This window comes from Vigna umbellata, chromosome 8 (assembly GCF_029865625.1).
Source record: "Vigna umbellata cultivar VRB3 chromosome 8, Vumbellata_1.0, whole genome shotgun sequence".
NCBI lineage: Eukaryota > Viridiplantae > Streptophyta > Magnoliopsida > Fabales > Fabaceae > Vigna > Vigna umbellata.
The window spans coordinates 42,038,075-42,064,307 of NC_142172.1; the positions used below are offsets into that span (position 1 = coordinate 42,038,075).

Here is a 26,233-nt window from a genome sequence, read left to right on the forward strand (position 1 = left end):
ATGAACGCTAATTATTAGCAAGCTAACATGGATCATCAATGAGACCTCATTCATACTACCATTTTAGAGAAGAAATGATTTAATTATTAGAGGAAAATCAAGGGTAACACCTCCAATTATGCATTAATTATTATTTACATGAGATAACCAGATACAAATAAGAAGCCTGAAATTCATAAGACACAATACAAGGCTAAGTGTTCTAGCTTAGAAGGTTTCCATATCTCTTATATATGGTCATCAACTTAAAACAAACCAATACATCAAGTCCAAGTTGGTTCCTATAAAAAAATTGTGGCTTTGGAATATTCATAAACAATGGTATTTGTGTAGTAAGTAGCAAAACATGCTGCTGATAATATAAGATCGGCTGGTAACCTCTATACATCTATCGGTCAATCTAGAGAGAGAGAGAGAGCGAGAACACCAATATATTACAACATAAAAATCCAATGAAGTCTCAAAAAAGAATAATAAAAAAACTCGCATGTTACAACCTGGTGCTATGACAAAGATGTTACTCGGACGGAGTTATCAGCTGATCCCGTCAAGAAAATCGGCAGGGTCGGATGCCAATCTACGGCAGTAATAGGAGCACCGTGCGGTAGTGTTCTCCAACCACTTAGATGACCATGAACCTGAAACAAGAGAACCAGACATTGACAATTCCAGATAACTAGCAACAGAACCAGAAATGTTCAAGCCAATATATGGATAACTAAAGTATAGCCCCTTAAAAGCAGAGGGGTTAAATCACAGTTCACGAGGAAAAATCAACCTGATATATGGGTGCTCTGACTGAACTGGATGTTACCAAGAGTCTCCTCCCATTTGCGTCTAATGCCATCTCATGTCTGAAATATTTTGAACCGTTGAGGGGGTAACAGAACCTATGAAAGGTTAAAAGGTGTCATAATAAGAATTAATTCTTCAAACATATCTAAAACCTAGGAGGAATAGAGACAAAATTTCTCTAGAAAGCAAGCCAGAAAAAAAAATGCACACATCGTACCACTGTTATTCCACATATATCGCATCAAGTTGTAATTAATGCAACATAACAAGCTACTCCAGTATTTTCTGTTATTTTCATGTATAAGTATCCGTGCAAATATAATTAATTGAGCATTTCGCGAGGATTTTACTATCCGAGTTACAGTCCACAAATTACATTTCTTTCACCCTTTCTGATCGACAGCATTGATTAAATATGATTGTTTATCAAGCCACTACATCATATACCTCTGTCCTGCGCCATCTAAAGTTACGATGATGTTCTGGCCTGTTGAGATGCACAAAGGAATAGATGAAGCAAAAGGCTTCAGGAGAGGCGGTCAAGATACAGGAAGTCCTAGTCATTCATGAATTCCCATTACACACAGTCATGAACATCTAGATGCAAACACAACCAATGATGGCTAAAGAAAGGCAGTGCAGACAGAGGGTTAAATTGCCGAAGTTTGATGAGTGATCCAATTGGAGGGTTGGCTTGGGCAGAAAAGTAGTTCAAGATTCCAAACACAAGACCAGAGATGAAGGGACCTCTGGCCTTTGTGACAATGGATGTAGGGTCTGTGGTGCATTGGGTTTACCATTTCAGTATTTGAAAAAGAAATTACATGTGAAGAATTGGAAACTGACTGCAGAGTTGTTCTAGAGAAGTTAAAAAAGTGGAGTGGGGAACCTTAGCAACATGTTAGTGAAATCTGTCAAACGTGTTAGGTTAGAGATTATGTGCAGCTGTTCGTCATGTTACTTGTATAGTAAGAAATTCTAGAGGAACAAGCCTGAGGATATTTTATGAATGAGTAGAACAAAGTTAGCAGACGGAACATGCAAAGGCTAATGTTTCGCGCACTATTCATCATTGAAGATGAGTTGTTTAGATGAATTCAGGGTTCTGCAGTTATATGTAATGGTATAATAGTTATGTAGGTTGTGACAAGCTCTGTAGAGCGAATTTAAGATTTTGGATTTCTTTTTGAGGTATTTGAACAACGAAAATCTTTGATAGGGAGAAGCCCTATCTTGCTTGATGTTAAAACCGATATTATATCCATAATTTATTCATATTGAAGTGTGTTTACTTCTTGAGTCTAACATATGACAACCCTCAATTTCAAATCTAATTTCCCTACCTTCGACAAAGTACAACTAGCCACACACAAAAAAAAAAGGAAACATTTTAAATCTAATTGTAAGCTGCCAAACAGGAATATACCTACTACAGTCTCTCGACCACAGGATTTGACCTTGATTTTGCAAGCTCCATTCAAAAATCTGACAACAAAGAAGCAATCAATACCGATGTACAACCCTTTTCACGAGCTGGAATAACATTATTAATTATGCTTGCCTTCCCATCAGAGCCAAGGCTAAAAATGCTAGTCTCGTCTGGTCCAAACAGAATAGAACTGATGGAAGAATCATGTGCTGGCCAGCCAGTGATTTGTAGACCAGCAGACATGTCTTCGACTGGTTAAGGATGACGTTGTCAAACCATGGGGTCACTGATTCAACATTCAATATACAATCTATTATCCAAAAAAAAATTGCAGTATTCTATTTCACTGAATGACTGAGCCTATAATCCTAGAATAATTTAGTCTAAAATAGGGAACCTCTAGTAGAATGCATAAGAAATTCCAGCAAATTGACAACTCCAGAAAGAGAATATTTAAATAAATAGCATTGTTGAAATTAAGTGATGATAACTGAAGGTAATTATATAAAAGCAAAGGATTAAGTGAAATTAGAATCAAAACAGATAATAATGGAAATATAACAATCAAGTCAAATGATAATGGAAAAGTGTTAACAACCACAAAAAATTATTTTATAAAGGAATCACCAAGACCACAGCAAGGAAAGAATCAAATAAATAAAATTAAGGATACCAAACATGTGAATCATTCCATCAACTGCAGCAGCTGCCAAAATCTTTCCATTGTGATTAAAGCATAGAGAAGTAATTGCTGGGGGATCTTCTCCAAGAGGAAGGACTGTCTTTATGAAATCCAAAATTAAAAATAGCCATAAAACAACATACATAAAACATTTTATACAAAGAAGCCCGTACCATGGCTTTCCAAGTCTTCATGTTCCACACAGTTAGAGATGCGAAACCCAGGTTGTCAACATATTTGGAACCAGCACTACGCAGACAGCATAAACATCGCAATATTAACAAAAGGTGAAAAACAGAGAATGGATAGTGAAAGCAAAATAAAGGAAAGGATACCTTAACCAATGGTATTTAACCATAGATTCATCCTTATTTCCGAATTCAAAAGAGAAAAACATACATATATCATAAATAAACTAACATTTTTAAAACAGATTACCAAATTAAATTAATTTACTAGTATACGAAAGAATTCAATATTTAAAAATTTAACAATTACCCTCCAGATGCTGCTGCAGACACAAAAATAGGTTCCACAGGACTGCACTTTAGGTCCAATACACTGTAAAACATGGATAGAAGTGTTAAAAGGTAATTCATAGAAGGGAAAAATTACTTTAATACAATTTTATACTCATTTGACACATGTATCTTCACTCTCCCATTAATAAAAACAAAGTCAAATGAGTGTGGATGTATCAACCTACCGGTGTCCTTTACAAAAACCTGAAAAAATTATAAGGTTCAAATGCATTTGAAGTCCCCAAAAAATTATAACATTGTTTTTAGTTTCTTTAATTTTTCATCCCTGCCACATTCTGTCACTTGTTTATCCTAGTCATAACAGTAGAGACTTAAAAGGGAAACCTTTATATTTTATGGAAGCCAAAAAGTAGGGAGCAAACAAAAATTACTATAGGGACTAAAAACAAATGTTATATTTTGCAGGAACATAAAACCAACACTGTTATATTTGCAAAGACATAAAACATAATATTGTTAATGGCAAGTCAATGTCATGACAACGACCAAAAACAATGACAATTGCAAGGAGCAAAACCAAAAAACAAATGTAGGGATTAAAAACATAAAACTGCTATATTTTCCGTGACCTTCAAAATATTTAAGCCATCATGTAATTGGGAAATACCTTGGAAATGATTCAGTTGTGCTGAGATCACAGACAACTCTCTTTGCATCCACATTCCATGCTTTAATGCACCCATCGGATGTACCAATAAGAAGCTTTTTATCAAGAGGAAAAATTTAATAATCTGATCGTATAACCTCATGTTCATTGAAACTGAATAAATTCAATCACTGATCTATTCACATACCAAGCGGTCTGATTTACATTCCCAGTCAAGGGACAAAATTTCAGTGCCACAATATATGGTTGCGTTTCTAGACACTGGTGTTGATGTGTCATAAGTCCATATCCTTCATTAAAACATGCATAGCAAACAAAGATGAAAATGCTTGAGAGACTTCATAAAAATTAAGAGTTGCAGATACTCAGTGAAAGGTAAAGAAGGATTGATGAAGTGGAACGTATAAAGGGCATTTTGTAAACAAAAAGGTATTAGACTGCATCAAGCTTTCTTTTAATTTAATTTGTATGTGACGTTTATGTTATTGTTCTGAATAAATCTGCACACATGGGTTCTAAATCGTAGCAAATAAGGTACATGCCACAGCGAGTAATTGAGACTAAAATTTACAAGAAAACTATTTCATTTTTCCACTAAAATAACACTTCATATCGACTCCTAAAAAGGGCACCTGACAGTTCCATCCAGAGAAGCACTGGCAATATTGTTTCCAGATGCAGAGAAGCGGCATCGACTGATTGGACTAGTATGCCCCAAAAATGTCTCCTAGAAACCACAGGGATATAATATTTACACAGATTCCAATAAAACTTTATTCTGATAAAGAAAACGCAAAAGCAGAACAGCTGAGGCACATGAATCCTCAATGTCTCTGTAACAGGCACTGTTACCTGGTGCTCTACGTTGACTTCAGAAAAATCCTCATCCCCATCGTTTTCTACCACAAAATTCATTGGCAATTATCAAATACTCAATCAAGGATTACAGAAACATTTAGTGCTGTCTTATTCTAAAGAACAATTTATTCAGTGTCCAGAAACTTAGGTGTGATTTAAAGTTCAGATAAAGTGCACCAGAGTTACATGCTGAATTAGTGAATACAAAATAATAACTAATGATAAACTGATAAGGTTGCTTCCGTGTTTGAAATTAAAAAAAAAAAAAAATACAAAGCTGTTTAGTTTCATTTCGATGAGTTATGCAAGACTGCGACTAATTCTAGCTTTCTTATTTCATTTTCATATCCGGTACCATCTTATAGTTGCAGTGTCGTGTTAGGAAAACAATCATTTGAAACCAAACAAAATCAGTGCAATTTGTGGTTGCAAGTTACAGTTTACAACTAGTTAAAACTGATGTCATTGTCTTCAAAGTGTAAATGAGAGTCATATTGGCAGACAACTTCCTTTATTTCTAAAAACTCAGGCATCTGACATTTTTTCCTAACTTTTCTCGTAACTTCCATGACTAATTGACTAATTATCTTTTCAGAACAATAATTATTCATTTTGAAGATGTCCAACCACGAATTAGAACAACTCTATCCATGTAACGCAGCCATCAGGTAGCAACTATCTTAAATACAATGACCAAGCTATTGAAATAATGGTAAATGCTATCGAGTCCCTAAGGTCACTGGTAAAGGAATCAAAAGGGAAAGTTTGTTATTGGTTGTGTAACAATGCACTCCCCGATGACTTTAGTACGCTATCCCATTATTTCTAATAAAAAAATCCTTTTTTATTTTTTTAACCAGAGTCCACTGGTTAAAGAATTAAAAGAGTGAGTGGTATTGAAGCATGACATGTATAGGCACTGCGTTACCTTTTAGACTGGCATCGTCAGCTCCGCCATTCCTCAGACAGTCTTCAGATAGAAAGGCTGAATCATCACAAGATGTGGAGCCAATCAACTCGGAATTAATATTTCCGAGTTCACCCACTGCTAAATCTTGGATAACCTCGATTTGACCTATTTGTGAGGTGGTAGTTGGAAAAACATCCGGAGAACTTTTCACCGTACGAGCAGTTTCTTCACGTAAATTGCTTTGTGAACCAGTACTCCCAACCATACTTCAATCCAAATTAATCAGAAAACCAAGTATGTCCAATACACGCTACAGGACTGAATAAACAAACACACGCTTACCTTCTAAATTGACGTAACTGTGCCTCTTTCTCATCAAGCAAAGCCTGAAGTTGGGACAACTTCAGATTTAAATGTACGATATCTCTTTTGAGTATATTAGTAGCATTCATCTCCGAACTAACCTTCAGTAGTGCAGGTAGACGTGATACAATATTAAGGTGATACAAGTTATGAAAGAGATAACGATATTTTGTGAATTAACAAGCAAGACACCGAAATTCATGCTTTTAAATTATGGTCTACAATGACATAAAGGTTGTTTGTCTCACCGCTTCACAACCACATCGCCCATGTTTAAAAAAATCTAAATCTCGAAATTGACCAGTGATAAGACCAAAAACGAGTAAATAAATTAAGAAAAACTCTCATCTCGCAATCAACCAGTTTATACGGAATCAGAGTTTATCTTAAATCCATTAATAAATCACCTATCACAGTATTCATGCACTGAGCCTAATAGTAACAAACATGAAGCTCAACTCCGAAAATTATATAAGTGGGAGAGAACACTAAGTCACAAAACAATTTTGTTGAGCTAAGTTAATCCAAAACCCAAACTCTAATATTACAGTCTCATCAGCTGCAATTTCCCACAATGTCAAGGATGGTCATGAAATAAAATCACCACACCAATTTAGAACTACGAACAGAATTAACGTGAAGGATATGAGTAACATTGAAAACCTCGCTGAAGAAGTTTTTAGAAGAAAGATGCAAAGCCTGATACCACTCCTTGGAGAAAAAAACCCGAAACTCGGGATCCAAGTGCGGGTTCTTCTTATAAGGAATTGCTGCAACACAAAACGACATCTCATTTCACCGTGCAAGTTCATCACATGAGAGCAGAAACAAAAACGACGAAAGAGAAAATAAACGCACCGAACCATTGAGTCCAATCTTGCGACCTCTGCAACAATTCGGAGCCGTAGAGCGCGAAGAACTCAACCACCTTGTCGTTTCGGTTCAACTGCACGGCGTGGACGACATAAAAGCGTAGAATAGAAGCCTCCAATTTCAAGAGCGTGGAGACCAGCGGCGTGTCGGAGGAGGAAGAAAGGTAGTGCTTGAAGAACCCGAGAAGCGCCACAAGCTTATCGGCGTGGAACTTTGGAACGTAGACGGAGAAGATTAGGTCGAGGATCTTGTCGACCTCGAAGCCCTTGCCGATGTCGGTGCGCAATTCGGTCTCGTATGATTCGAGGGTGTTGGTGAAGCCGCGGAACACCAGAAACTCCCTCACCAGCTCCTCCGCGTGACGCATCTTCTCCATCGTCGCTTACAAGTGCAAACGAAAGTCGCTGTTGTTATCGTTACTCAATAGCATCAAGAATTGATCGACCTTGGTACGGGAAATAGAATCGTGCTGGATTAGGAGAGGGTTTGCGGTGGCGGTGCTAATTTGCGCCGGTGGGGTTTTGTGGCGATTTGTGGTAGTTAGTTAGCACTCAACTGAAGTCATGTTTGCACGTGCGTCGTCTCCGATCTTCGGTGCTGATTGTGAACGGAGACCTTCCCCTCACTTTCCAAATCCAATCAGCTGAACTGAACCGGTTCACCGTTACCGTTAAATTCTACAGTAAATAAATATTCTTTTTAGATTGATAAAATGTTTTTTTATTCATTTTAATTATAAAATTAATTGTACTTTAAACTTGTAAAAACGTGTATAAAAATGATACTACTGACAAGTAAAGAGAATAAGTAAAAAATTCAAAATTATAGATATTATGAATATAAAGGACAAATACTCCAAAATTGCAAAGGGTATAATTACAAAGATTACAGACAATGACCCTTTACTACAAAGGAGTAGAAGGAAAGACCAGTTGTTGCTATATTGGATAAATAATGAGAAATGGGTAGGAGTTATACACAGGCGGAGTAAGAATCTATTTCCTTCTTATGTGGGACTTCTCCCAAAACCTTCCATGATTTTCCATATACTCAGATCACACGAAAGACAAATTCCTAGGTTGTTGAGGTTTTTGTGTTACATTTTGAAGACTATCTCGGTGACATTGTGGAATTGCTACATGTGGCACGAGATGTGAGATGGCTTGTAAGAGTGAATGAGCTGGAGTGATTATTCTCTCTTTTCATAGCTTTGTATACATGGTCTAAGCCTTCCTCAATTAACTCTAGCACTGTTTGTGGCATCGGTGGCATATTAATGTCCACCGTATCTTCCAGAAGTCTCACCACTTCCCCCATTGTTGGTCGCATGGATACCTCATCTTGGATGCACCAAAATGCAACTTTCAGAGCTCTCGTTAGCTCTTCTTCATCAACTGCCCCATTTAATCTTCTATCTGCCACTTTAATTGTTGACCCATTTGTCATCTCCTACAGTAACCCAACATTATACTATCACTATATTTATCAACCACATAGATAACAAATTTAATACACATCACAATTATGATAGAATGATGGTATAATGTGTTTTATGATGTGCAGTGACATTTTTCTTCTCATAATACTAATAATGATAAGTGCAATCTGAAAAATATACCTTGTAAGCCCAACCAGGATAGAAGAAATCCTCAGGACCAAAGGACATGTCAAGATTTCTCCTACCACCAATGATCTCTAAAAGAAGCATCCCATAGCTGTAAACATCAGCTTTGACAGTTATAGGGCGATTACTAACCCATTCTGGTGCCAAATAACCTCTTGTGCCTCTCACCATTGTCACCACATGAGAGTGCTCCCTTCCCATCAATTTCGCCAGTCCAAAATCAGATACTTTAGGACAAAAGTTGTCGTCCACCAATATATTCTCCGGTTTTATGTCACAGTGTATTATCCTATCCCTGCATTGTTCATGAAAGTATGCAATTCCTTGTGCAGTAGCTATGGCTATATTGAAACGAGTTGTCCAATCCAACAATCTATCTCGCCCTTGATACGAAGTGAAGATCCACTTATCCAAGGACCCATTCTTCATGAACTCATAAACCAGAAGCCTGTCAAACAAATATTTGTCAAAGCCAATAAACCATTACAAATTTAGTTTAGTAAACATGTATCATTCCATATCGTTAGGATAATTTTTAAGATAGTTATTACCAAAGCTAGAAAATATGTGAAAAGACTTGATATTTCTTTATGTAAGAAGGAAAAAATCATAAAATTGATCGCGAAGAAAGAGTGCATACCTATGTGACCCCTCAGAACAATAGCCGCATAGGCGAACCAAATTCATATGATGCATTGAGCCAATAGTGTTTACTTCAGTGATGAATTCCTTCTCTCCATGGGGCAAAACCCTGTCAAGTTTCTTCACTGCCACTAGAGTACCGTCTCCCAGGCTTCCTTTATATACACTGCCAAACCCACCTGCAAAACATGTACCTTTAGTAACACTTCACACAAAGTCGAAACTCTTCATGTAACTGTAACTTTTTTGGAGTGAAAATTGATATAAAACACACGTACCTGTTCCTAGCAGCTGTGAAAAGTTGCATGTCCTGATCTGCAAATCACGGTATGTGAAATTCATTGGAGCACCTGATAAGATCAAGGAACTTTCCATCTCCCTTTTCAAAGTTCTTTTCCTGTGAACGCTGTAATACAGTAATAAACTCAGCAAAACAATGAGAACTACCATGCTAAAAACAGTGGGAATAATCACAGCCTTCTCCTTTGCACTTCCCATTCCACCAGAAGAGCTATTATTAGACCCTCCTTGGCCTTCTGGAGTCCATGACCCATTTGCTCTTACTTTCACAAACAAAGTTGATCCTGTATCTTCAAAACCACCATAACTTAAGCTCCTCAACACCCAACAATATGCTCTCTCCTCATTTAGCCCATAAACAGAAGCCACGCAATCACATTCTGACAAGCAAGCATCCCCACATTTTGACTCATTAGAAATATCACTGTAGTTAGCTATAACTGAAATGTCAGAAAAATAATAGTTGGTTTGCTGCACCGTCGAAATCCTAAACTGGGATGTCAGGTTTTCGTGTTTGCCATTGCATTTTCCCACTAGAGATGAATTCTCATAGCACAGACCATCCCTCCCAACTTTAGAAGTTCCTGGCAAGCAAGTGCAAGTGGCTTTTGTCTTACTTCTATCCAAATTGCAAACCCCGTTGCCACAAACTCCAGCAATGTCACATGGATTTGAAACTGCAGCCCACTGTGGCACCCACTGCCTTGAGCCATTCACTTCGTCCCATCGATACAACCGCAGATTGCCATTCTTTTCCAGTGTTAGTCTCCTGAGAACAGTCGATGGTGCAGATTGATTAACTGCAGAAGGCAAGCCTGCATCGTCACCATCATTCTTGTACACATACACTGCACCATCAGAGGAGTCTCCATACACAATCCCAAAGCTCCCAGCATGGTCTAAAACTGCTATAACCTCCCCAGTCACATTGGAGATATCAGGGCCTTTCCAATAGGAATAGTTGGTGTATGATTCATCTGAGGCTTGGTAAGTCTCAAGGAGATTGTAAGTGAGAGCAAGGCTTAAGGAAGTACGCTGTTGAAGCATTTTGAGAGAATAGTAGCCACCATGAGAAGAAGACTTAGATGAAGTTAGTTCTGAAGACACTGTTAGAAGCTGGTTGGGGAGGAGAGTGTCGGAAGGTTGAGAAAAACTCTGCCACACAGGGTGGTTGTTGGCGTTCTGGAGGATGAAGTTGCCGGATTCTGCCATGACTGCTGCTTGAACACCGGCACCTGAGGTGTTTGAGGTCCACACTGTGATGTCTCCATCCACGAGAACAAGGTTGCCAGTGGTGTCAAGCTCCAATGTTGCATCTTGGGATACAGGACTGTCTCTATTTGGATTGAGATCAAAGAAAATGAAACATGTTGGCATTCATAACCTGCAGAAGCTTTTGTAAACACTAAAAACTAGATGGAGATATGATTCATGACTTCCTCTTTGTCTAAGTCAAAAACCAGAACTAACCATCTAAATCTAATCTGCACTACACTGATATAACACTATTGTTGTTTTGTGTGAAAACTGGCCCCCAACATTTGATTAACTAAATTGATTTCCCAACAAATTAATGCTTTCATTATTTCAAGACGAAGGGAAATATTACCTGTTTAAAAGATTGATCTGTAAAGATTTATTAAAAAGATAAGTGTAAAGATAATGTTAAAAATTTATAAACTAAGATCTATATATAAAAATGTAGCAAACTACAAGAGTATGCAAAATAAATTTAACCTTTATACTATTTTTCAGCAAATAACTAAATATTAATGACTTTTACGTTATAAAAAGAAATAACTAATGACTATTTATTGAGAGATATTCTGATACAAATGATAAAAAAAAAAACTAATTCATTGAGAAGATTAAAGTAGATAATTTTAATTAATAAATTCGTAAATTTAAATTTTATTTTAAAAATACCTACAATCTAAACGTGAGTTCATGCATTTTATAATTGAAATAAAAAGCAAATTTATTTACATAAGAGATTGAAAAAATATTATATAACTACGACTATATGACTGTTTGATTCTCCTTGCTTCTATAGTTTTTCAAATATATTACATCTTTTCTTCCTGTGCTCCCTTGACATATTGGTGCCGTTTGGTTTTTACATCATATTTGGCTTAAGGCTATTTTATTTATTTTTTTCATTTTTTTCATTTCACTCGTTCTTCATTTTGGCCCTCACGTATGATCACTATAAAATTTTAATCTAGTCAAGGTTCTCAGTATAATAAATTTCAGAAAGAAAAAAAAAACTTAATTTACACACTGAATGAATTTCATTTTATGGAATACTTTTGCTATATTCAGAAACGTGAATTGAATAGAATAAGTTCATTTATAAAGTGGAAGATGAAAAAATGGTACCTATTGGGTGACCAAACTATAGTTGGATCTCCTGGAAGCTGTGCAAACCAAACGCCAAGCACAAACAATCGATTATCGGTATCTGCTGGAGTGAACCCGAAAGCAAATGTGCCGTTTTCTGAAACCCAAGTTAGGGCCTTGCTAGACAATAACCTGGAGCCCAAGGCAACGTGGGCCGAAATGCAGGTACTAAAAGAAGAGAGGCCCAAAGCAAGAATTAGGCAGTAACATGAAAAGGAAGAGTAAGCAGCATTGGCCATGGAAAGTTGTCAGAGTAGCATGGTAGAGTGGTTTTGGAGTGAAAGAACAAAGCTTAGAAAATGTTATGGGATGGTGTTATATAAGGGGATGAGTAGCGGGCGAGTGTAGTGTTGTATTTGGAGAAGAAAGACATAGAAAATGAACACGTGGAAAGTGGTGGTTGAACTATAAAGTTTGAAAAATGTTGTGTAATGTGTGGTCGGTAAATAAGATATGATTAGATATGTGTGTGTAAGGTGGCATTGGACACAGTGCTTTGTGGGTTTCAAATGGGGATTCAGATGTGTGCATGGCCGAAAGAGCAAAGGCTATAAAACATGGACACGTAATTGTTGAAAATATTAGTTTGTACCCAAGCAAGTTAGAGGATGATGATTGTGAATGTACGTTTGTTCACGTTTCTCTCTTTCAAAAGGAAAATGTTATTTGGACAACAAAAGTTTGACACAATTTTGACAACGGCGACGTGGCAGCTGTGCATTGGCTCAGTGAACCGGGGTGAGGGGTATTTTGGGTTTTTTCTGGTTTGTTTTCAATTCACTGAGCCAATGCACAGCTGCCACGTCGCCGTTGTCAAAATTGTGTCAAACTTTTGTTGTCCAAATAACATTTTCCCTTTCAAAAATAGGGGCATTTGCCATTTTACGCGTTCATCCATGCTGACTTTTCGCCACCTAACTTCCTCACTCGATCTTTTTCATGACGATCGCTTCACTTAAAAATAAATTAAATATATTTTGGTTCGTCAAATAAAATTAAAATTTGTAAATGTTTACAAAACTAATAGTATCAAATGATGTCCTGATTTTTTTTCGTCAATTCACCTATTTTCACTTTCAAATTACAAAAAAAAAACACAAATTTTATTTTTAAATTTATCCATTTACTATTTTTCAAATTCATTATTTTAAAAAAATACACCCTTAATAAAAACAATCTGACATTTACCTCATTTTCTACTCAAATCTATCTTTCAATCCAAATAAATACAACATTGACAATTTTTTTTACATTCAATCACAATACATTGACCAATCATAACGGTCCAAATTTGGTTAGTGATTTTTTTATGTTTTTATTTTCATGTATTGATTTAATAAGTAATTTATATTTTATATTTACGTTTATGATTTATTTTTCTTTTAATATTTTTTGTTTGGATTACTTTTATTAAATTGTTGCTAATATATATTAAAATTTATACTGTTTTTTATTTTGGTATCTTTTAATTTTTAATAATAATGTTTTTTTAAACGGTGTTACGTTAATTTGATCAAATTATCAAACTTATTCTATTTAAAACATATTAAAATCCAATTAAATAAAAAAGTATAAAAATAAAACAAATTAGAAATTTAAATACAAAAACTAAATTACTAGTAGTTTCAAAAATATTCATTTTATATATGAAAATTTTAATATATTATAAAACGTCAGAATAAATATATATTAGTATATTTTAAAATCATAACGAAAAGATAACATACAAATTCATTAAAAGATTTAAATTTTACTATCCACCATTCTTTTCCTTATTTGCAGATCACCCTAAATTACTACCTCCCAAATCTTACCTGCATTAATTTTGTCAATCCAAACAAAACATAAGAGAATTTAGGAGAGAATGAATACATGTTAATAGAAGGAATAAAATTTACTTATTTATTCTAAATAAAATTGAGATCAAACTTAATCCTTCACAGTATTATGATTACACTAAAATTATGTTTAATATAAGAAAAAAATCTAAAAAAATAATTTAGCCTATAAATATAATATTATGTTATTGTTGAATAGAAAGATCATGGCTTTCTGGCCATGCGATAATTATATTCATAAATTGATGAATGACGAGTTCCAAATATATGGTTAGTTATTCCTGATGAATGTGTTTTCTGTCATAATCGAATTTAAGAGATTCCACCGTCCATTGAGCTTTAACTCCAATTTTGGATGAACAAATTTTAAAAGAAACTGCAAAATTTATTGCATTTATCCATTTTCAACTTATAACTACTTGTTTGAATATGCTTTTCTTTCTTTTCTACTAACTTTTGAAGAAGAAAACATCAATACCACAAATATTTTTGTATCATTTTGCATCAACTCATGAATCATGTTTTTATTTGTTGTTTTTCATGTGTACGCTCTAACTTTTCAGCATTTTATTTTTTATTTTATTAATTAAAGTCTGTTTCAAAAAAGTTAATAGAAAAACTTAAAAATATGAAAAATAAGACAGTTTTAATTTCAAATAATATTCCTTTCTTTTAAATTTAATTAAAACTATTTTAATAATTTATTCTATTACTTAGTTTATTTTATTTTATTATTTGGTTATATCAATCAAATCTATAATTTTTCCATGAATGATTTTTTCACTTTTTACTCTCTTTCTTTCTATTTAAAGTTTTTTTTCATTCCTTTTTTTACTTCATCTTCACTTCGAACGAAAACATAAGTGATAAATAATATGTGATCATAGTAATATAATGCAACAAAATGTCATGTTAAATAAAATTAAAAATGAAAAAAAATTATCAATTTTTAAGTAAAATCAGAATATTAAGAGTCATATATGATTATAAATTTAGTTTGAAATTAGTATAAATGAAATATTGCAAAAAATAACCGGCCAATAATATAATATATCAGTTAAATATAGTATTTCATAGCTCAAATATCCTATGTACTAATCCAGACTTTCAATGCAATGCGTTACTTAAATCATCAATCAACAATGAATGAAAATGAAAATTAAAGATAAAATATTTGAACCTTTCAACTTCTTTTTGTGTAAACATTACCCAAATACTCAAAAGTTTTTTCCTTCTTTTACTAAACTTCTCGCACACATAAATAGTCAATTATCGATCTATCTGTTTTTTTTTTAATATTTTAGACAACTTTTTATGCAGCAGATTAAAGGTTTATGTTTTAATTGATTACCAAATCGGTTAAAAAATGTCAGTATTATGTTTTTCTATATAAATATGTTTGATTTCTTGTTCAAGCATGAAATAGACTGTAATAGCATTTATATGTGAATAAAGAACAACTTTCAAACATTTTTATAAAGTCAGAACATTATTCGAATGAAATCAAAATTTCAAGCATATTAACGATAAGCGGAAATGATTAAAAAAGTAATAGTTTCTAATTTCTTATATAATATCTACATTGGTGTATTAGTTATTTTTTTCTTGTAAATTCTGATTATTAGTGTATACTAGATAAAGTTCTTTGTGTGGTGTGTAGCTTCATTATAAGAAGTTATTATTGTTTTAATTAGAGATTTAGATTACACATCTTGTAAATTTATAATTCAACACTTTAATAATGAATTCCTTTCCAACTCAAGTTGATTGGAAGAAGAGGGAAGGTAACCAATATAAACTTTTGTTTCTTTTGTTCTATTTTTTATTTATTTATTATCTGTTAAAGCTTTAAAAGGTTAAAATTTAAAAAGGCTATAATATAATTTAAAAATGTGGATGAAATTTACTTAGCGTCAAAACAAAAGTTAAAAGTAGATGAAAATATAAAAATGCATTCAACGACAATGCAAACCAAATAAAATTACCAAAACATAAGAAAGGAAAACTAGTAAAAAAAAAATTCTTAACTAATAAAACTTACAAAAGTAAATTAATATAAAAAGGAGTTAGATTACAAAGGATAGAGATATTATAAAGTAAAAGTGAACTTAATCTAAATTGTAATTCCAATTAAATTGAGCAAAAGTAACTTATTATAAATCTCGTTGCCATGAGATTTGTTTGTGAAAGAAAGGAAAAATAGAAGAAAATGTTAGAGAAAAGGGAAAAAATTGCCACTGAGACAGAAACACGCCAGGACAAAAAGTAGTAACAAGAAGAAAATAAATAAGAGAAGTTGGAGAAAGCGACTAGCCTTATAACGTAGTTTTTCACAAACATACACATGATTAAAACTACTGTGATTTTTGTCCACAAAAAAAATTCAATTTAGTGTTTCAAGATAATTAATTAAATATGTCTTAATTTAAATATACTTTATATTCCAATACATCAAGACAGTTTCACCCAGTGTAATAATTAAAACCAAGTATAATTTATAAACATTGATATTCCTTAATTAATTTCAAGATCTCTTCTCTCTACCTCTCCCACCACAATATATAGATTTCCTTAAAATGCAAAAAAGAAAAAGTTGCTCAAAGAAGAAAGGTAACGAAAAAAGAGTGAATGGCAAATTATATGGATTGCCATCAAATGCCACTAAAGAGAGAGGTAACAAAAACGGTAAACGGACAAAATATGTTAACATCAACCTACTTTCAAAGGCAGCCACGTCCTAATAAAATGTGGATATTATTTACACAACTGAAGCAAAATGCTGCCTTGTACAACCCATGTTTTCATCCCTGATTATGTGATAATTATCAATTTTAATTTATTATTACTACTAACTAAATTTAAGGGTCTGAAAATTTGAAAAAGGCCAGAAGTTTAATTCATGGTTCAGGCTATTGACACATGATATTATTAGAACAGTGTGTGTTGGTTTCATTGGTGGGGGTGGAAGCTCCAATCCAATGGCCATATCTTTGCGTATATGATGCACAGTGAAACAATCAACCCGCTTCATCAATCTCTGTTGTTGCACTGCCATCAATGTCCACCACCATTTCTTCCCTTCCCTTCTCTCTCCCCCTTCACCACAACTCTAGGGTTTCACCTTTCTATCTACCTTCCTCTCCTATTCCATCCCAATCATCTATCACCTTTCCCACAAAAGTAAGTTTGGTTTTTGAACGAAGTTTTTTTCTTAAAAATATTATTTTTGTTAATATTTAATCTAATGGGTCAATTGGGTATTGATTTTTTTAATCAATTAATTATTGTTGAGGAATTTCATTAAATGATTGGGTTGGTGCATGAAATACGCAGTTGGTGTATGAAGATAGTTTGGTTTTCTCTTCTTTATTATTGATCTGAATCATTTGTCCATTATAGAAATGGAGATTTTTGTGTTTTAAACATGAAAACACTTCATCAGAAATTAATGTTCCTGAGCTCAAGGACGATAAATTGGCGGAAGATTTGGTGAAGCGTGAAGGTGACCAGTCCAATGACCTGAAAAAAGATTGGTTTGCTGCTATTCGTGCGGTATTTACTTCATTTGTTCTGTTTTGAATTTTGAAGTTTCTATTCTTGGTTAATGCTGGTTTATTAAGTACTCTATGCGTTGCGCATTTCTTGATTGTGTTCATCTTGTTTTAAAATGCACAAGCCCATGGGTTTAATTTACATTCAATGGATGAAAATGTCTAAATATATTGTGAAGGCTGTCACTGATTAAAGAAAGATAAGCCCTCTTAAATGTTATTTTGTTTTAGAATTATGGTTTTAAATTGTAGTTCTGGCTCCTTTGTGATTATGTTAGGAATTCCTGTGTTAGACCATGTTAGAAGTGAGTGGGAAGAGAAGAGTGACTTGTTTAGGCTGTAAAAAAACTTCCCTACGTGTCAAAAGGTTAGAAAAGCTAACTCATAAAGTTGAAGACTGTGTAAGGGAAGAGGGGGAAGTGAGGGAGGTAGGAATTTCTGTGGGTTTGAGGAAGGTTCAGTTCTCTTGAATGGCAGCACTGTCTTTTCTCCCGTAGAATTCTAGAGGTCCATCTTCATTATATGGAGTTAGTCTCTGTATTTTCTTAAACAATTCAATATCACATAATTACAAAAAATTCAGACTAATGAGGTTGATGTGGTTTCAATTGTTATTCCAGAGACCTCCAAAACTACACTTTTGTAGCTGCATCTGTGGTTGCATATCATAATTTATAACTATTTCTCTCTCGTCCAGTCATACTATTCTTATATAATTGTCTTTTTGGTGAACCTTTTTTGGCTTATTTTATCCTTCAACCTGTTCTCTATTTAACTTTTATTTAACTTTATTAAGATTATCATACCCTCAGTTTAGGTCCACAAAGAAAAATGGTTAGATTGTTTGTTCAAGTGAATTCCCTCTCTGGTCATTGTGTATTAGTCACTTTAGTTCCTAACTAAACAAAATTCTCAACTTTGACCCAGATTTTACGAGATGACATCCACTTAATGTTTTTTTTTTTATTTATTTTTTATTTTTTTTGTGAAAAACAATCGTAAAAGTTAAATTGGGGAGCAAGACTACAATGGACTACATTTTGCAAAGTTGTAGAAGAACTAGAATGGGGTTTACTCTTTTTTCATTTTTTTCCCTTTCTGTTATGTGCTTCATGAAACAAAATTTCATGGTGGCATTATCGTAAGCGGTGACCAAGTGGGTAAAATAAATACTTTTATAAAACACAATCTTATTATTGATCTATAAAACACAATTTCATAACTTCTTGCAAGATGGTTGGGTGAAAATCTTGGACAAAGATCTATATGCTATCTTACATTTTAATTATTTTCTCCCACAAAAGGCGTTGAGTATGCTACTTCAATTGACCTAATGAAATCAGTAATCCGGTCACTCTTAAGTTAAAAGTTCCAACAGTAACTGCGTGTTTGTAATGGTGTTTTGTACTCATGTCAGAACTAAAATCCATGTCGAAAGTGATAAAAGATGCAGAAGCTGCTATTATTTGCTTTTAACCTACTGATTGAACATGTTTACCAAATCACCTACTGACTTGTCCTTCAATCTTGACAAATTTGACATGCCATTCTGATTTAATTCCTTTGGACAATCTGAAGAACCTGAGCTGATTCGTGTTCTCTTCTTTTGTCAGATTGGCACTTGACTAACCAAAGAAAAAGTTGTTTTTCTCATGCTGTAGGTGCTCCTTAGTTTTAGAACTTGAACCATGGTAACGTAGGTTTCTAGATCTGAAGAGAGTAATAAATATGGCAGCAAACATGAAGCAAACTCTTGTTCGTTCATCCTTTTTCAACTTTCACTCCATGTTGTTAGAAATTAGAAGGGGAAAAGAAAGATTCTTTATACATAGTCATATGAGAGTGGACAAAGAACAAAAAGATAAGGCAGAGGAATCTCAAAGGGATTATACATGAAGAGAATTGGTATTTTTGAAAGAATTAGCTTTTAAAAGATGGTTTTCTCAGCTTTGCAACTTCTATGATATCACCCTATCAAATATATACTTTTACATGTTTTATTTCACACTTTCAACAAACCATCAAAATTGTTTCAATTCATTAACAATGATAAAATAAAAGATAAAAACTCTAAAATAAAATCTATTTTGACGGTAAAAGTCCAAAAACCTAGAATATATGTTCAATGATTATTGTTAAAAACATGATTATCAAGTGTCCAACATTTTGGTTTTGGCAAGCAAATCTTCAAAATACTTAGACCGGGTCATAAGCAAGGATCCATCGGATTGAGGTCACACTTCTATGCCATGAAAAGATTGATTAAGGGAAAAGATTGAATCCAACTACTTAATAATATGTTGAAGAAAAACAGGATGAACTACTTGCTTTATTGATGTTATCAACATATATCAGTAAGTAGACAACACAGGATGCTTGACTATGAATGAACAAAGATGGATAACACTTGCTATCTTTAAAATCAATGGCTTCTAGTCCAGGTGGTTGAGCCATAAAGACTTCTTCATATAGAAAACCATTGAGAAGCATTGTGAACATCTAATTGAAAGATATAGCATTTGCATGAAAGAGCAAGAGTAAGAACAATTCATATAAAAAGTGGTTTAACAACTGGAGAGAGTTTCTGTATAATCAAAACCCGACTATTGATAAAAGCCTTTTGCAACAAGCCTTACCTTATACCTTTGAATATTACCACCAGGATTTGCCTTAATCCAAAACATCCATTTGCCTCCTATAGCTGTTCTGTGAGGCAACAGTTAAACAAGAGACCAGGGGTTAGAAATTTCATCCTTCAAAGCAGAAAACCATTGTGAATCACAAAGAGCTTGTCTGGTTGTAGTAGGTTCCAAGTGGGCAAGAAGAAGGGTAGGATGAAATGAGTTTGTAAAATACCAGTTTTGGATCTAGTTTGATTTGGATGAATGCTTGAAGGTCTTGGTGATTGACCAGGTTCTAAATTAGATCAAGAGAAATTGGTGGTTGAAGAAAGTGACAATGGAGTTGATGATTAGTGGGTGTAGACTTAGCTATATGTGATAAGGTGGAGCTAATGAGATCTGAAAAATTGCACTGCTAGGTATAGGTGCTTGGAATGGTTAGACTATGGGAATATTGGAAGAAACAAGAGGGTTGACGAAGGTATAGCCCCCACAAATCACTAAAAATAATTCAAAAGGAGAATTATAAGTAGTGAGAGAATGATGAGAAGGGATCAATGTGCTTTGCCCACACAATGAGCTAAACAAAATGGCAAACTAGTTTTAATATTGAAAGGCATAATACAACATTGAAAAACAAGACAAAGTGCATTGAAATTGGTGTTTCTTAACTGTAAATGCTAGGTATGAGCATTACAATCAAAATTATTATTAGAAATAGTGAGAGTTTTAAACTAGGAGTAGGAAAATAGAAGGTTTGTGTATATAAGAGGCAAGACACAAGCTGGGAAACTAATAGAAAAGTCGAACTTTTCTGTGTAGAAGACTTTCATTGGATGCTTGACATTTGACATAGAAATGTTTAGGATGATACTCAAAGTAAGCGTTGTTATCTTGAGCAAATTTACTAACACTGAGAAGATTCTTTGTAGTGGAAGAAACATGTCAAAGTTTGTTAAGAATAAAATGCATTTTGGGATAATGTAAAGATGTAAGCAAAGTAGAACTGAATGAGGAAATTTTATCCATTCCATGAAGATCTGATCAATACCTTCAGAAAGAGATAATTGTTGAATATTTTGAGCCACAGTAACAAGAAACACTAAACCAAGGGAACCATGTCTAAGGAATGGCTTGATCCATATTGGTTAACATTGCTTGAGGCGCTTTGGGACAGGTAACAAGCTGTGAAGTAGCAAACTGTGAAGGTTGATATTGATGTTGCAAAGACTGAGGAGATGATTGTGTCCAATGAGAAGAGAAATGTGAATTTCCTTGAGGTCAGCGCATGCTAGAAGTGTGAGAGACTTGAGGAGGTTGAAACTGTGGATTGAATAAATTGTCGCATGAAAGCATTGCATGACCAAACTTGAAACATACTTGGCATTGAATCGAGGCTTGACCATCATGACTTCAACCACTGGAACGATCAGTTTGCCACAAAATTAGTATATTTTGAGGTAACACTAGCAATTTGCATCTGTTGATCATTGGAGGATGATTATGATGGTGAAAATTGATCAATGTTGACAGATAGGTAAAAGGATAAACCAGTGTTGTTTTTTTCAATACTTCCATATCCATTGAGGTAGATCAAGGGCAAGAAGTATGCCTCTGATGATAGCATAATCATACTCAAGCTAATCCCTCAAGAATGGAATCAAGATGTTCTTTGGAAGACATGATCTCCAATGGGCGCAAGATAATTAACAAACGGCTTTATGCACAAAAGAAATCAACTGTCTTATTGGCAAGAGAAGAATTGCACAACTCAGAATGCAGCTGGCATGCCTTTGTACCAGTTTGATGATACAAATATGCATGGATCTTCTACCTAATTTCATGAGTTAGTACAACCAAGAACGTGAGAAAGAATAGTGTTGGAGAGCAAGGATCGAAGCCATGCTATGAGTAATTGATCTTGTTGTTCCCAAAACAACATAGTCAAGGTTTAGTGGTTAAGAATGCAATCTTACTCAATCAGAAAACATGAAGGAATTTTCACAGCAATGATGAAATGATGTCAGCAGTGTGCTTGGATAACTGGTTCTACCTGGTGGCACCATTGCAAAAAAAATTATCATCCAGTTTCTTCATGATTTGATGTGGAAAGGTCACTGAGCTTGTGTTGAAACAAGGAAAGTAAAGCCATACATGATTCGATGTATGAGATGCAATGGCATGAAGCTGATCTGTCAGTGGTGGAGGAGGAGGTGGAGGATCAATAGGTGTTTTATTTTCAGAAGCCATGGATCAATTGGCTCTTGATACCATACTAAAGTGGAAAGAAATCATTTATTGATTCTACACTGAATGAGTACAGGGATTGTAAACTTGTCTATTCTTTGTTACAAAAGTCCTTTATATATAATAGTAGATAGACGTTTAACAAAGTTTGTAATAACTAACTGAACCAGTTAGTTATATAATCCGTACAACACATACAGGAAGATAAACAGAAGTAAAATTAGAAGTATCTCTAAAACAAAAATTTGGCAATAGTGTGTAGGACCAGATAAATTAGAGTCGTATAGATTATGTCTTCATATGTTTTTGGTTAAAATGAATCTGATGACATCATTCTCAAAAGAATTTCTAACATTATCAAACTGTCTAAACATCAATATGCTTTTAAATCTTTACAATCTGTCCTTAAACAAGTTGTTATACACTTCCAGAAGAAGGAAAAGAACTGAGTGAGATGGGAGTTAGTCATGTTGAAGTGTGAGGAAAGAGGGATTCGTTAGTGAATAGTAGGTTCGTAGGGAGCAGGGTTGAATAGTGGGAGGAAGGAAGTGAGTATTACTATATTGAAGTGCGGGTAGGGAGGCTATCTTCCCGTAGAAGCTCGGTCTCTGGGTATTTTCTAAGGTTTCTTGATTATAGTAGCTCTATTAGTTCATTTTGTGTTAATCAATAATATTGTGTTCGTATAAATCTGTCACAGAGAACTAAAACATCTTTAGGGAGTCTCAGAGATTGTAATAGTACTGTGTTTTTAACATTTCAGGTCATAACTGTTATTCATAGTGTGAAACCGTGGACAGTTCCTTGGACAGCAAAAACTATTGTCCAGGTAAAGTATATGCTTTCTAACGTTTTGATACGATTATCAATGCTGTCAATATTTTGAGTATGTTTTGTACTTTAGATCCAGGATTTCATGCCTTCTTACCATAGGAAGCTCTATTTGTATGTTTAGTAAATGAAAAGGCATGAAATGGCCATTCCATTCAGGCCTACTTCTGCATTGCCAGGAATGCCTGTTCCTATTCTTTTGTACTGAATGGGGATTCTTGGCTGTCAATACGGCAATAAAATTAATGCTTGACAACTTTACCCCAATGTCATTGATGCAAAAATGATAAAAGGTATTACTTGATTGGCAAATAATAATGTGGTTAAAAATGATATTTATTGGTTTGCCCACTCTCCCTATTAAAATGACTGCAAAATTAATAAACTACTTATATTTAAAAATTATTATAAAAACTTTTCATCCGTTGCTACTTGACCATCTGAATTTGGAAAACTAAAATAATAACTTCTTTTTTATTGAAATCTTTTTGTTCAAGTGCAAAATTGTAAAATAGTTATATTTAGCAATCGTAACATTTGATGTTAGAGAAGTTTTTGTTGTCATTACAATACAATTCTGATTCTATTCCATGTTCCAAATATAAAATATGTTCTGCAATCACGAGACTAACAAGCAATGAAATGATCACTTCTATCTCTTTTATTCTCCTTTCATAGTATGCAAATACCATTCTCTGTGTTGAACTAACTTAAATTTTAGGTCAGAAATAAACTTTTATTTCATTTCAAAAATAGACTTTTATAATAAAGTATTATAATTTTTTTTGTTATTGTTGAAAAGGGAGAAATTGAAGGCATGTGATGAATTCTGAATGTAGCGTACACGCATGACTTGAGTATTCTTATTTATAATGAAGAAGACATATCATAATAAGAAATAAAAATAATAATTTATAAAAAGAAATATATGCAGATATTTTCTTATTGATGTAATATACTTATATCATATTTTTCTATTTAATGTTATCACATCATATCTTTAAGAGTTATAACTCTTTTCAATTAGGAACTTGTAAATGGATGAAATTGCCATATATTTACTTATTCAGAAATTATATTGTCGGTTTGATTTGCTCTTACTATCATTACATCTAGAAAGGCAAACTAAGTTGGATTCTGCAGGTTATGCTCCTCTGGATTGCCTCATTTTGGTTTGTAGGATCTTGGATAGTTCCATTTTTAGCATACACAGCAGGGTTTAGAAAGGAATCCCTCACATACAGAGGGCAAGCATTGTACAGCCTCTTGACCGATGTTGCCGAGGGTGTGGTTGGGATAGCAATTCTTCGGCATTGTCTTGCAAAGTTTCAACCTCTTTCATCTGATTGGTTCAAATTTGAACTGAAGGGGAAGTGGCAGTTTGATGTCGGTTTGGGCTGCCTTATGTTCCCCCTTATCAATCAGCTATCACAAATGAACCTAAATTTGTTGCCTGTTCTTCAATATACTCCAGTTCCCATCTCAAGTGTAGAGCAATCCATTGTTGCTCGAGATCCTGTGGCAATGGCGCTCTATGCAGTGGTAGTCTCAGTTTGTGCCCCAATATGGGAGGAGATTGTCTTCCGTGGTTTCCTTCTCCCATCTTTAACCAAATACATGCCTGTATGGAGTGCAATATTAGTTAGTTCGGTATCTTTTGCCTTGGCACATTTTAACATTCAGAGGATACTACCGCTTGTATTTCTTGGTATGGTGATGGGTACTGTCTTTGTACGGTCTAGGAACCTCTTGCCATCAATGTTGTTGCATAGTTTGTGGAATGCTTTTGTATTTCTGGATCTCATGAAATAAAATATATGTTTTTGACTCTCTTCTTACTTTTTTGGCATTCTTGCTTCCGAATCTGTCTATTTTCCACTCCCTGTCAGACAAATTAAGGTGCACTTATTATGCTTTGATCAAGATTTTATATAATTTTTCACTTCTCAATGTTAAACTCGGAGGGTTAAAGGGTTAAAAGTTTAAAACCAGAAGGGGGAGGAGTAGGTCGGGTGGGGTTGTGTTGTCCTACTTTTGTCAATATTTAGACACTTGACATCAGTAGTACGATTATTGTCGGGAGAACTGTCAGCAAAACACTATCTAATATACTTTATGAACGCGTTCTTTACTATTGATTGAAATCTACTAGAAAACACCATATTTTCAATGAGTTTCTACTTGATTTTGTAATTTTGAAAAAATTCAACTAAGGATAAGGAGTGTCAGAAAGATGTTGCAAATGAGTTTCTCAGGAGACTTAATGGTATCATTTTTAAGCTCAAAGTTCTCGATTTGAGCTAGAGAGTGTGTTGCGAACAGTCCTCTCATTATTGTCAGTGCTGATAAATGTTTGTCAGGACCCCGTTTGTGAAGCATCACATTAAGATGGTTGACAGTCTTTCACCAAATGCAAGAACTTCAGAATTTCAACTTTCAATGCCAACTGCAGATGGAATTCCAAGATAAAATATTTCAGAAGTCTCTGGAAGATGAACAATTAAGGATGACTGAAAACGAAATGCAGAGTATGCTTGATTAAGTTATAGAGAATCCAATATGCAGAGTTTGCTTTATTAAACTATACAGAATCCAATAATTTATTGGTTGCCTCTCCCAGTCTTAACATCCTTACAAGCTGGCCCCAGAACGGCACTTAATGACAAATAGTTATAGAATGAGTGCATGTGGTTTGCCTAATGCCTATAGCCACATTTTACCTGCTGCTGAGCTGGTTGTCATGATGCTCCCTTGTGAAATTTATCTGCAATGCAGCTAACTATATTCTCGTAGATAAAAATTCTGTCAATTTTTATCAGAACCACTTAATTCTTTGGGTCCTTCCTGCTTGCATGAATGGTGCAACATTCTTTTCAGAATTAGACTGCATTAATGAATGTTGTATTTACCAGTAAATACATATTGTCTTAAATGGGGACATAGGGGAGGGGACCAATTGGTTTCAAGTCACTTACTATCCTGGCTCAGTAACTTTTGTCCCATGAACTTTTGCGGATGCTTACTTTATCCGACAGCTGATGGGACCCTTGTCTGCTTTTTTAGCATCTCATAGAATTGTTTACACAACCAGTTTGCCCGTTTTTTTTTTATGAAAACGAC

At 34.3% G+C, this 26,233-nt stretch overlaps 3 protein-coding genes across 4 annotated transcripts; 1 reads left to right on the forward strand and 2 right to left on the reverse strand.

Moving 5' to 3' along the window:
* Positions 1-324: 324 nt before the first annotated feature.
* On the reverse strand, positions 325-7,695 carry LOC124835590 (uncharacterized). Its single transcript, XM_047310557.2, has 15 exons — positions 7,045-7,695; positions 6,834-6,956; positions 6,166-6,307; positions 5,842-6,089; positions 4,908-4,954; positions 4,688-4,782; positions 4,243-4,345; positions 4,056-4,150; positions 3,405-3,467; positions 3,080-3,155; positions 2,898-3,006; positions 2,357-2,469; positions 2,222-2,280; positions 779-890; positions 325-638 (listed from the first exon to the last, which is right to left on the reverse strand). The coding sequence occupies exons 1-15, from the start codon at positions 7,433-7,435 to the stop codon at positions 504-506; spliced, it is 1,911 nt and encodes a 636-aa protein (XP_047166513.1). The 5' UTR covers positions 7,436-7,695; the 3' UTR covers positions 325-503.
* Positions 7,696-7,860: 165 nt separating this feature from the next.
* LOC124835575 (Protein kinase superfamily protein) lies at positions 7,861-12,302 on the reverse strand. Of its 2 annotated transcripts, none has more exons than XM_047310537.2 (5): positions 12,005-12,302; positions 9,604-10,961; positions 9,324-9,504; positions 8,678-9,131; positions 7,861-8,508 (listed from the first exon to the last, which is right to left on the reverse strand). In XM_047310537.2, exons 1-5 carry the CDS (start codon positions 12,262-12,264, stop codon positions 8,170-8,172), a joined length of 2,592 nt encoding a protein of 863 aa, XP_047166493.1. In that variant the 5' UTR covers positions 12,265-12,302; the 3' UTR covers positions 7,861-8,169. The 2 variants fall into 2 exon arrangements, with proteins under 2 accessions (XP_047166493.1, XP_047166501.1); XM_047310545.2 differs by having other exon boundaries at positions 9,604-11,009; positions 12,005-12,139.
* A 4,435-nt stretch (positions 12,303-16,737) lies between these two features.
* LOC124835602 (uncharacterized) lies at positions 16,738-24,951 on the forward strand. Its single transcript, XM_047310571.2, has 4 exons — positions 16,738-17,043; positions 17,263-17,415; positions 23,046-23,111; positions 24,257-24,951. The coding sequence occupies exons 1-4, from the start codon at positions 16,921-16,923 to the stop codon at positions 24,923-24,925; spliced, it is 1,011 nt and encodes a 336-aa protein (XP_047166527.1). The 5' UTR covers positions 16,738-16,920; the 3' UTR covers positions 24,926-24,951.
* Positions 24,952-26,233: the final 1,282 nt, after the last annotated feature.

Bases quoted from the DNA above. Each gene is read 5' to 3' on its own strand.
- LOC124835590 (XM_047310557.2), bottom strand. From the start codon at position 7,435: ATGGAGAAGATGCGTCACGCGGAGGAGCTGGTGAGGGAGTTTCTGGTG. The intron at 4,346-4,687 runs GTGCCCTTTTTA...GTTTTAATGAAG, and splicing joins TCTCTGGATGGAACTGTCAG to GATATGGACTTATGACACAT. The intron at 3,007-3,079 runs GTACGGGCTTCT...GATTTCATAAAG, and splicing joins TGAAGACTTGGAAAGCCATG to ACAGTCCTTCCTCTTGGAGA.
- LOC124835575 (XM_047310537.2), bottom strand. From the start codon at position 12,264: ATGGCCAATGCTGCTTACTCTTCCTTTTCATGTTACTGCCTAATTCTT. The intron at 9,505-9,603 runs GTACGTGTGTTT...CATGTTTTGCAG, and splicing joins TTCACAGCTGCTAGGAACAG to GTGGGTTTGGCAGTGTATAT. The intron at 9,132-9,323 runs GTATGCACTCTT...TTTGTTTGACAG, and splicing joins TGTTCTGAGGGGTCACATAG to GCTTCTGGTTTATGAGTTCA.
- LOC124835602 (XM_047310571.2), top strand. From the start codon at position 16,921: ATGTCCACCACCATTTCTTCCCTTCCCTTCTCTCTCCCCCTTCACCAC. The intron at 17,044-17,262 runs GTAAGTTTGGTT...TGTCCATTATAG, and splicing joins CTATCACCTTTCCCACAAAA to AAATGGAGATTTTTGTGTTT. The intron at 23,112-24,256 runs GTAAAGTATATG...TGGATTCTGCAG, and splicing joins CAGCAAAAACTATTGTCCAG to GTTATGCTCCTCTGGATTGC.